General features: G+C 39.4%; 1 protein-coding gene across 1 annotated transcript in view; it reads right to left on the bottom strand.

The window, feature by feature from the left end:
• Nucleotides 1–476: 476 nt before the first annotated feature.
• The window catches only part of RSBN1L (round spermatid basic protein 1 like), a 32,284-nt gene continuing 21,646 nt past the window's right edge, over nt 477–11,114 (bottom strand). The window contains exons 3-7 of the mRNA XM_031059035.1: nt 9,669–9,806; nt 9,325–9,467; nt 7,584–7,751; nt 2,780–2,888; nt 477–2,700 (exon numbers count right to left, since the gene is read on the bottom strand). Coding sequence (XP_030914895.1) covers nt 2,047–2,700; nt 2,780–2,888; nt 7,584–7,751; nt 9,325–9,467; nt 9,669–9,806 — 1,212 coding nt within the window. The 3' untranslated portion in view covers nt 477–2,046. The remainder of the gene's footprint in view (nt 2,701–2,779; nt 2,889–7,583; nt 7,752–9,324; nt 9,468–9,668; nt 9,807–11,114) is intronic.

The raw sequence follows: 11,114 nt of genomic DNA, 5'->3' as shown, positions 1-11,114 counted from the left end.
ATTTTTTCAGATCAATATCTGCTAGAGCAATAAAATACTACATCACACATGGATCATTTGCTCACAGCAAAGGGGAAAGAAAGATCCCTGAGGCTGGAAAACTGGTAGTAATCTCTTAGCCAGCATTAAAGAAAACAGTAGTAAGACTTAAGGACATATTAGCCACATCCAAGAGACTCACATTTCTATTGCTTCTCTAATACATATTTATGGCTATGCAGGAGTAATGTTTAGCAATTCAAATATTGATTTAATTAATAATTTTCTGACAGACATATTTTGGATTAAACCAATCAGGGCACTCATCTAATAAACGGCTGATTTTAGTGCCACCTGTGAGTATGCAGTAATATTTTAAATTTTAACAACCTATAAGGAAAAAAAGCATTTACAACAGAAGGACCTCAGGTAGCTGAACTGGACAACGCCTGAAAATCACATTTTTCTATTGCTACAAATGAAGCCAAAGTGACCACTAATTGCATCAACATTTATAAACTGGGTACTTAAGGATATACAACTTCCCAAAATGTGGTACAGAAAATTCCTAACAAAAATCAGAGATACAGAGGGCTTCGAAAATAAAAGGCCTTGGATGTGAAATTTTACATACTTAGCTGAAGGACAGGCTGTAGGGCAGTTCACTGCTGTGTGCAGCTATCCAAGAGACACGTATCATTTGGCTGTGTTTGAACTACACAGGAGTACAATACACAGAGAATAAATAGGTTAAATGACAGAGTTACCAGATCAGATGCTAGCTAGCCTTGAAATTCTTTTCCCTCAGAACACAACCTAAAAGAATCCAAATGTTCCATAGATGGGGAAAGAGAACAGTTAACTTGGACACTGCTGTTATTTCCTTAATGAAACACCTCTTGCTTCCAAACTGTGACTCATGAGGAACCTTCCCACTACACATATTGGCAACACAGCCTCTTTAGTGCCTGGCACTATCAGCACAGGGACAATTCAAATCCAGTATGTCTCTGTGAATTACAGGTCACTGCCAAAGTTGAGGCTTTTTTAGCTTGGTAAGTAATGACTTAAAAGTTCTTTTAATTGCAGTCAGATAACAGATTTGAGGGAGTGGTTGCTTTTTTGGCTTGTTATGTGGGTGTGTTGGTTTTTTGGTTGTGGTTTGTTGTTTTGTTTTTTTTTAATGTAAAGTGAAATTGTCTGAATTGTGCCCTGAGCTGGGCCAAGAGACAAAGCCCAGGAGAGAGTCTGCTCCCTTGCACCAGCTCATCTAAGAGATGCAGGCAGGTACTGGCAGCACTCCTGGAGCCCACTGTGTGTCCAAGTGCCCTCCAAACAGCCAGTCTGACTCCCTGTTCCACATGAGTATCTGACAGCAGGAGTTTGGGGAGTGCCTGGAACGAGCACCCATAAGGAGCTGTGTGAAGGGAGAACTGATTCTGCCTTCTGACTAATCTGCATTTACAGAGATGCCTCAGCTCTACCTCAGTTTGCTACAGCTCCTCACCCTCAAGGCGTAAGGGCATCCTATGCATTAGTGGCAGATAGAAACATAACCACTAAGAGAGGCAGTTGAACTGAATTATTTTTTGCAGACCCAAAAATAAAACCAATCTGTTATTATGAACCTTTATTAAGCGGCTCACATTTCAGTATAAATCACACTAAAAAGATTCTTAAAAAAGATATTTACACTACAGTGCTGACACATTTAAAATGAAAAAATTGGTATAAATAAGCTCTATGGAAAAGCCTGGAATTGTCAAAAAGAATTCTGGCTCATCTTACAAAAAATATATATGTTAAATGTCAGCTCTACTCTAAAACCTACAACTCAAAATTTTTTAAAGACTTCTTTATGTTAAACCTGCAGTGTTTACAGTGCATCTGGCCCTAAGTGCTTTGATACTTCACAGTTATGGACAGGCACTGAGGAATGTTACAAAGCTACATAACTATTTTCTGTAACAGATGCGAAGACAAGTCACAAACTTGCCTCACAATTTATGATCTTTACATTATTACATCATTAAGTTTAAAAAGGAATTTAAAACCATATATACAAATTTAGTACAAAAAATCATCCTCTCTTTGTCCATGCAATTTTGGATATGATGAGCTAGGCTGTCTTGTATCATCTGGATGTACGTGACCTCCAGAGCACAACTTGCCTTGTAAGTCCTTGTTGCCAGTTTCAAATTTAGAATCCATTTCCAACTTTAGTGATGTCAACTCAGCGTGACCCAGCCTAGCCTGAACATTCTGTCCCCCGACGTCATTAGGTGTCACTGTCTTTTCAGCAACATCAACATTCATGGGCTCTTCTTTTACTCTGAGAGATGCAAGAGGTTCATGTTTTATGGGCACAAACTCCTGCTGCAGGTACTTGGTCTGCAGAGCATCTGGAAATTTGGTGTCTTCGGAGGTATCTTCGCTCACGGTACAAACTCTGTCAGTCTGAAGTCCAACAACCGAAGACTTGGGGTCTTCAGAGGTCCCTGCTTCTACAGGATTTGTGTTTTGAGAGAGTTCTTCCTCTGAATGATAGAGCTTGAGCCGGATGTGCCAAGCCAAACTACACACGGCTGAAACTGTTTTGAACTGGTGCACAACATTCCTCGGGATGAAATAAATGTCATTATCGAATAACTGGATTCTGGCATAGCGAATGCCTTCCCTTCGCAGCTGATTGAGCTTTGCATCATCAACCCACTGGACACACTGTAGGGAAAAGGTGGGGAAAGGTGAAAACTCTGACAGCACTCAGAGAACACTGACCATCAGTTCTCAGTGTGCTTACCTGTGAGAGTGGAGGCTCATGCAAATCTAACTGCATTCGCTGAACTACCTCCAGGAAGTCCTCGGCATGAAAACAAATTACATCTTTGGTTATACGAGGCTGCTCAGACCTACAGAAGAGTAACAAGTGCACAGTCAGAGGCTGAAACTACCATGCTGCAGAAAATAACAAAAAGTCAGCAAGCAAGGATAAAGCAAATTTTTTAACTTAAAAGATGCAACAACTCTACCATAACCACCAATAAGAAAAAAAAGTTGATCAGAACAGTTAATTTTAAAACACAATCTCATTAAACTGGTTAAACAAATTAACTACAATTTCTTTGTAAGTGGAAGTAAAGGCAGCAATAAAAGGCCAACAAAACACACTGTTTTCCATTTCTATTTTTAGCTGGCCCCTTGGTTACCTAGATGCTGAAAGACAGCTGTCCCAGATACACTGGGCTCACTCTGTCACCACTCCAGCACCATCAGCTACCTGAGCACAGAGAAGTCTGACTGGGAGCACTGTGGCAACCACTGCTCAGCACCTCAGCCTCCAACACCTTGCCCAGAGTTAGGAGTAAAAGCTGAACCTACATTAAGCTACCACAATGCCAGTAATCAGGCAATACTGGCATCCTCCACAAAACATCCCTCAAAAATACATCCCTATTTATGCTCCCTAGAGAGAGCTACACAAGAGCAAAATCTGAATAAGGCTTTGTCTCCGTATTCAAATTGTTAGGAGAAACATCTCTAGTTCCAAAGCATCTCCCCCAAAGAAATACACACCATTAATACAGCTCCTCTGGAAACATCATCTAGAATCAGCTCACAAAAGGCAAAAGCATCTACAATTCCTGATCTAAAGGTCAAACTCTGTTCCTCATTGAAAACATGTAAGAAATAAAAGCTCTACATACTCACTTCTGAGGGATGTTTCCATTTTAGAAGGATTTTTAAAATTTAAATGTGATTACATGAAGATTTCATTTATAAAGGATAAAGCTCACCTTGGAGTAGTTTTGCAAGGACAGTTTCTCAGCCAGAAAGAACCTGGTTAGAATTTCTGTGCTTCCCCCTCTGTAGCCCCCCGGGCTGATGGGAATGCAGCAGGGAATGCAGCAGGGAATGCAGCAGCTCCTCAGTGGGCACAGGCTGCACATCCAGGCACTGCCCATGGGACCAGGGAGTGGGAGCAGGGATCAGAACCCACTGCTGCCCTCCCGCCTGTCCCTCCTGCAGGCAGGGCTGGCATCTGCCACCCCTCCCTGCCATCCCTCACCCTGCCTCCCCCCCTCCAAAAATAGGGTACAAGTCAGACATAGGGGGCCTGGGGAGCAGCTGATGCAGCAGAGCTGAAACATTTTCTTCTGAAATATTTCAGAATCCAATAGATGTTCAAGAGCCCTTTTTTAAAAGCAAGATGAACATCTATTTTTATATAAAGATATATACGTGTCCTGTTATTACTGTTCTAGGAAGCAGGCAATGATGTACAGTTCATTCAGGCTTTTTAAACATAGGAGACATGTTTATTTTATTTAGGTCATGGCCTCAATAAAGCAAAAAAATAACCAGTCTGAGGCTATTTTCAGGAGGAAAAAAAATCCCAGATCAACTCCTGAAAGTATGCTAGAGAGACTTTTCAGACTACATATTTTACTTATTAAAGATTAGGATGTGTCTCTGTATTTTGATCCATATACTCCCGATTTAAACACTGAAAGCAAAAAGCTTCAGAAACACTTCTAACCAGTGGTGTTACAACCATTAACTACATTCATCTACCTTTTATAATGCAGGTATTTATTTTTAAAATATAAATTTGCATTTGGAGTCCCCAATATTTGTAAATGAAGTTGAGAATTAAAATCATTTTGCACACTTAGAGAACTTCAATCGAAATTGATGTGCTCTCCCCACCAGTGTCTATTCTGCTTTATGCATTGTCATTCCTACTCTCAGTCCATGTGTATCTGTCCAAGAGGATGATGGATCACCAGCTCTGTACTGCAATTTTGTCACAGAACACAACATTCCTTTTGCAAGCAACTGAGAAAAAAATACTATCAGATACTTTTAAATTCTGCATTTACAGATTTTATCTTTAACACAAATTTGAGATAATATTTTGCAAAACCTTTATTTTAGGTATCATGTATCTCCCCCCAAGCAGAAGTATAGCACAGAAGTTCAGTTAATGTCCAAAAAGACATTAAATTAAAACAAAACATAAGATAACTTCAGAAAAATCCATTTAAGCCTCTAGTAGAGAATTGCTAGAACTGGTTTTGGCACTATTTTTTACCCTTAACCTCATTCTTCAAAAGGATCGGATTCCTTTTGCTGTGACTTTTCAAAACAGATTCAAAACTAGAGGTTTCACCATTAATATTTCTGGCCAAATGCATAAAGACAGGCAATATATACAAAATTCCTATGATCATACAGAGAAGCTCAACTTCAGTGTCTAGAACACAAACCTGAAAGCTGCTTGCTGAAGCACAGGTTTCGTTTTGCCAACAACAATGCCAAGAAATGCCTTTTGCTGTCCCTGTAAAAACCCACCCAAATTTCCCACATAGAACTTTTATAAATTTCCATAATTAAAATTTCATTGGCATTTCATAAGTTCTAAAGCTCACTTGGTATCACTGATGAAAACAGCATTAAGTAATCAGCACAATCACACCTGCATTTATCAGATTATAGTTCAATCCTTAAAATGTTTGCTAGCAATAGTCAGAGTTCTGTAAACTGTAAATACTCAAAGCAATAAAAAGATCATAATACATTAGAAAATATCTCAAGTCAAGATCCTGTCACAATTGGGAAAGGACAAATTTTTTTCTTCTTCTTCAAAATAAAATGTTTAGTTTCAATGTCTGTCCTGTAACACCATAACCTGCTTTTTGCTTTTCAATAGTTCTGTTCCTTTCTGTTCTTAAAGACAACATTTATCCCACCTAGCATTAACATTCATCCCTATGAACTAAGAAATAAATCCTACTTTCTTTAAATCTACAGCAACTTATAAAGCTTATTTTTGCCCACTCGATCCATTTTTATGGATTTAGTTCAGGCAGCCCAGGAATTGTTTTATTTTCTCCTCACAGAAAGCATTATTTTACATAGATGATCTCATCACTAGAATGTGTACATTTTTACTGCCATAGTGCCTTAATCAGTCCAGAATATCTTCAACTTTTCAGATTTGTTCAACTACTCAAACAAATTAAAAAAAGAAACAAACCAAAAATAAAAACTATATTTTTCAAAACTTTCATTCATGTTATTTCCTTTAAAATAAATCCACCCACAGATTGCAAATTATGGCAAAACTAATACCTGAAATAATTGTAACATGCTACATTAATCCATGATGCTTCATTTTCATAAGCCCTGATTAGTTCTCATCATGTAAACACAAGTGGCTTTTCAAAATTACATAAAAGTGGAAAGGGAAAGCAGGAATTATATTTTAGGCCAAATCAAGCCTGAAATAAATAACTTTTATTGTGTTACTCGTGTTGTATATTTTATTCCTCTCCATACATCAGTCACAAATTTTTTATTCTGAATTAAAAGATACATTCAGTCTTTACACTGAAATGAAATGCTGATATTTTTTTTATTCCTCAAACTGAAGGACTTTCAAATATGCTATAAAGCTATAAGATGAGAACGGGAAATTCCCAGACTTAAATTATTATCAATTCAACTTCTTAATCTCCACAAACATCCAAGTTCAGGGGGTGGGGTTTTGTTTGGTTTCTTTACTTCCTTTGCAAGTCCCTCTCTCAAATGTGCAAAGTGTAGTTTAAAACACTCAGATCTACAGAGTTAGCTCAGCTCTTGCCCTGCTACTACTGCTCAGTCTTAATTCACCACAGCACAGTCAGAGCAAGCAGGAAGTTGAAGGCTTCCACTGTCATCAACCTGAAGAGAAAGGAAACTGAAAACCTCAGAGCCCAAGAGACCAACACATTATGATCTGAACAATCCAGTTCTTCCCCAATGACAATTATTCTACTTTCTATGTCAATGAACTCATGCACTGTAACACAAATTCACATCATTTTATCCAAAGGGAATTCACACTTCTAATTTCTAGACAGACACAAAGAAAAGGTATTTATAGTGTTTACATATGCAAAGGTAACCTCCAAAACTAAGGTCATTCTTCATTGTCTGAAGATGTTGCAAAATGCCTCTTCAATCTGGACCAGGAAGCCCATATGGTCATGGGCTCTTTATTTAGTTAACATGCAAACACGCTTCAGAAGAGGCACATTTCACTTCCTGAATCTCACACAGGAATTCTAAGGACAGACACCAAAAAATATCACCCAACTTCCAACAGGATTCTTCCTAGGTGAGCTTCCATAAATAAATCAAGGTTGTAACAACCATGACTTGGGAAGCAGAAGCATAAGAATTCTGCTCATCTCCAGACAACACAAAGAACTGCCAGAAGGTCTCTCCATGTGCACCTCTGCTGCAGTAGCAGCTCAGTCTCTATGCACCACTTGAAGCAAAATGAAGTGAGAGGTGTTTTTACATCGACCATGACCTCAGTAACAGCAACTCAATTATAGCAATTGAACTGTCACTGCCAGGAACCTTTCTGGTTTCAACCACATAGCAAAGCCACATGCAATTAAAGAGAGCAGACAAACATCTAATGCTCAACCAGCACCTATGAAGTCTTCATTGAATCTTTAATCCTAGATTAACCTACTCCACACTCCCTTCCAATTACAAATGGCAATTCAGGCAAACATGTTCCAGACACCTAGGGGAAGCCAATCAACACCTACCACTCCCCACAGTGCACAGCCTTCAACACTCCCACAGCAGCTGTGGTCTGTCGCTCAAAGCCTTGTCCTATGTGATCCGCATGGGCTCGCGTCCGGTCCTCAAAGAGCATCTCACGGGGTTCACTGGTTCGAGGTAGGTACTGCAAGTTTTTTATTTCATTGGTAGTTCTGCATAAGAAAAACAGTAACAGTGATATAGAAATTTCTCTGAATTATCTAATTCCCATCATAGCCAATAGGACTGCTCATCTACGCCAAAAAAAAAAAAATCCCTCTTTTCCTTATTTTAAATGGATTTTTTGTAATTTAGTTTGTGTCCATTTTCTCTGTTCATGTCACTGGGCACTGTTGAAGTAAGTCCTTTCTACAACTTTCGGTGAAGTGCTTAAACACATTAATATGATCCCACTGAGCATTCTTTTCTCAAGAGTAAATCCCAGTTCTCGCAGGTCACCAGACATACTCCAGTACGGCTGTGTCTGTCTTAGCCTGGTGAGCTCAGGACTGGGCAGATATTGCAGATGTGTCTCACCAGTGATGAGCAGAGGGGAAGAAACCTGTCCCTCCATCTGCTATGCTGCTCATGCTTGAAATGGCAACTTCCCAGGATGAAGGCAAGACTGACTGGCCTGCAGTTCCCCAGGTTTTGCTTCTTACCCTTCTAAATGACAGGAGCGTCATTTGCTTTCCTCCAGTCCTCAGGAACCTCTGGCAATTGCCATGATCTTTCACAGACAGTGGCCTTGCAATGACACTGGCCAGCTCCCACTGCCCTTGTGGGATGGGACCCATCCCAGTAGGTCCCACAGGCTTGTGTCTGTCTAATCTGCCTATCTAGGGAGTTTGTTAATCTGATTTTCCTCCACTGAAGGCAAGTAGCCCCAGCTCCAGACACTCTTACTGTCTCCACAACAGAGCGTTTCCTGAAAGTAAATCTCACTAGAAAAGACAAGAGCAAAAAATGCACTATCTCAGCCTTTTCTGTGTCCTTTGTCCCCACCAGGCCCTTTGCCCCATTCAGCAAATGCCTTCCATTTTCCTAGTCTTTCTTCTACTGTCCATATGCTGTGGAAGTCCCTGCTGCCCTTCACATCCCTCGCCAAATTCAACTCCAGGTTGTCTTTGGCTTTAATTGCATCCCCTCATGGTTGGACAATGTCTCTACACTCCTGAGGCACCTGCCCCTGCTCCCACTTCTCATACACTCCTCTTTGTGTCCTCGTTTTGAAAAGAACTCCCATGACAAGTCCTTATGACATACAATACTAAAGTTCTGCAGAAGCTGTCCCTACTCTTCAGCTGGTTCTTACACCCAATACCACACCAAAGCTTAAAGATTTCATTTAATGTTAGAGTTGTTACCTTCAAGGTGAGAGAAAAGTTCTTGACCCCAGAGGTCACAACACATCCACTCACATGTAACAACAGGGGCATTGATTGCAGTCTTATGGCATATATCAGTAATTGCATGTGTGTACACATTTTCCTGAAGTTTTCACCTTATATTTCTACTAAACCTCCAAAAAGGACCAGCACCTTATTTGGCCAGACAGTAAAAATTAAAACAAAAAATTCCAGATTCTTACATTAAAAAAACAACAAAAAAAGTGATTTGGAGAAAAAGATTTACAGTAACTTATATTAACATATAATATCAAACAGTACAAGGTTGGGGATAAAATGAATTTGTAAAGGAAACACTACTAACCAGACATTTACCAAGCAAAAAAATTCAACCTACCTCTTCCTTTTGAAAGGTGACTTTGGCATGTCAGCCACAGGGATCATCTGCTCTCCTGGCCGTACCCACATAATGGGACCATCATCACTGTCTTTACGACTCTCTAATTTTAAACTAGAAAGTGTTCCCCATGGCAGTGTACACTAATGGGAAATACAAGCCACAATTTTCAAGTGAGTTACTTTGAAAAACTTGTTAAAAGCAGCCTTTATCTCTCATGATGAAAGCGTTTATGAGAACACTCAATTATCTAAACAAGTATCACATACTCTCACTTTATTAGTATGACAGCACTACAGAGCATGGTGTCCCCCTTCTCCCAGCCCATTCCCTTCTGTTCTTACTTTTAAGAAGGGTGATTCTTCCAACATATCAAGGAATTCAGGGAAGTAATCCCCCACTTCCTCATCAACTGCTCCAACCAGGCTGATCTGTCTCATTGGGCCAGCTCTATACGTACCATGAGAGTATGTTCTTTTTACCTACAAGTAGAATATGACAACAGATTATACCAAGCCCTCTACTGTGCAAAATCCACATTCAATGAGCATGTGTAAACTCTATGCTTACGCTTTCTGAAATAAAAAGATTTATTTTAGTCCTTCAGTCTCCAGTGTATTTAAGATTATTATGAAGTCAATTACTACAAACTAAAAGACAGATCTTATTAAACATCCACAACAATTTGTATTTTATTTAACACCTGAAGGTAAACTGGAGTAACTATTTATTGCCTTTCAAGAAGACAACATTCCAAACCAGTAACTCTAAAAAGTTATCAATGCATGTTATGCTCAGTAACTAGTCAATAAGGATTCTTACCTGGATTACTCAAGTCTAGCTGAATTTCTACCTTTTCTTTTGCAATAGGCAGAACTCTGAGTTACAAGTAATTTAACTCTAAACATTTCCTCTGCTGCTCATCCTCTCCAGTACTGCCTCTTTGTGAGCACATTAACTAGAGCAAATTAGTGAACACAAGGCCCATAAAGAGTTTGTACAAAAAGTGAAACAATGATCATCACTCCTTCATTTTAACAGCTGTAGCATTCACCTCTCATGAGAAATCTTCTACTGTGAAATTTGAACAGAAACACATACTGTTTTAAGGTTTTTTTTCCAACAATCTGATCTGTTATGTTAGATCACCAAAATACTCAGGCATGAGATTGATGAGGGTCATGTCCACTTTCAGCTTCTGATTTCCTATTTAACAGGCTGAAAGATGCTGGCATTATGAGATGAAATATGAAGAGACCAGAATGGAGGACAGAGCAGGTGGATTACTGCACACACCAAGTAAGGCTCCTGTATGACACCTCTAGACATTCTGCACCCAAAGCAAGAAAAGCAAAACAGTGCAAGGAAAACAGTTAATGAAATACTGCTTAGCTATGGTCCTCACCCAAACAGACCATTAACATTCCTAGCAGTTATGGCAGTGCAGAGGAGAATTCACAGCAGTTCCTGAAAATAAACCATGGAACAACACTGTGCCCTTCTGAGACACTCAACTAACGTAACCAGATCTTTCCAGAAATGCAGAACCAAACACTGTTCTGATCATCCCAGTCATCTGTTTCCTCCCAGTCCCTGCGGGGTTTTTTTTTTTTTGGTTTTTTTTTTTTTTTTTTTTTTTTTTTTTTTTTTTTTTTTGCAGAGACAGCTGGTGATTTTGTGATAAAATATCACAAATCATTCATTTCTGCTGAATTTGCATCAGCTCAGTCCTCAGCTACATCTGCACTGGCACAAAGCATCAGGAGCTTGTACAACTACAGCAATGAGCA

This window comes from Geospiza fortis, unplaced genomic scaffold, assembly GCF_000277835.1.
Source record: "Geospiza fortis unplaced genomic scaffold, GeoFor_1.0 scaffold424, whole genome shotgun sequence".
NCBI lineage: Eukaryota > Metazoa > Chordata > Aves > Passeriformes > Thraupidae > Geospiza > Geospiza fortis.
Note: the sequence above shows the minus strand (reverse complement) of the source record. Positions and strands in the feature narration are given on the sequence as shown.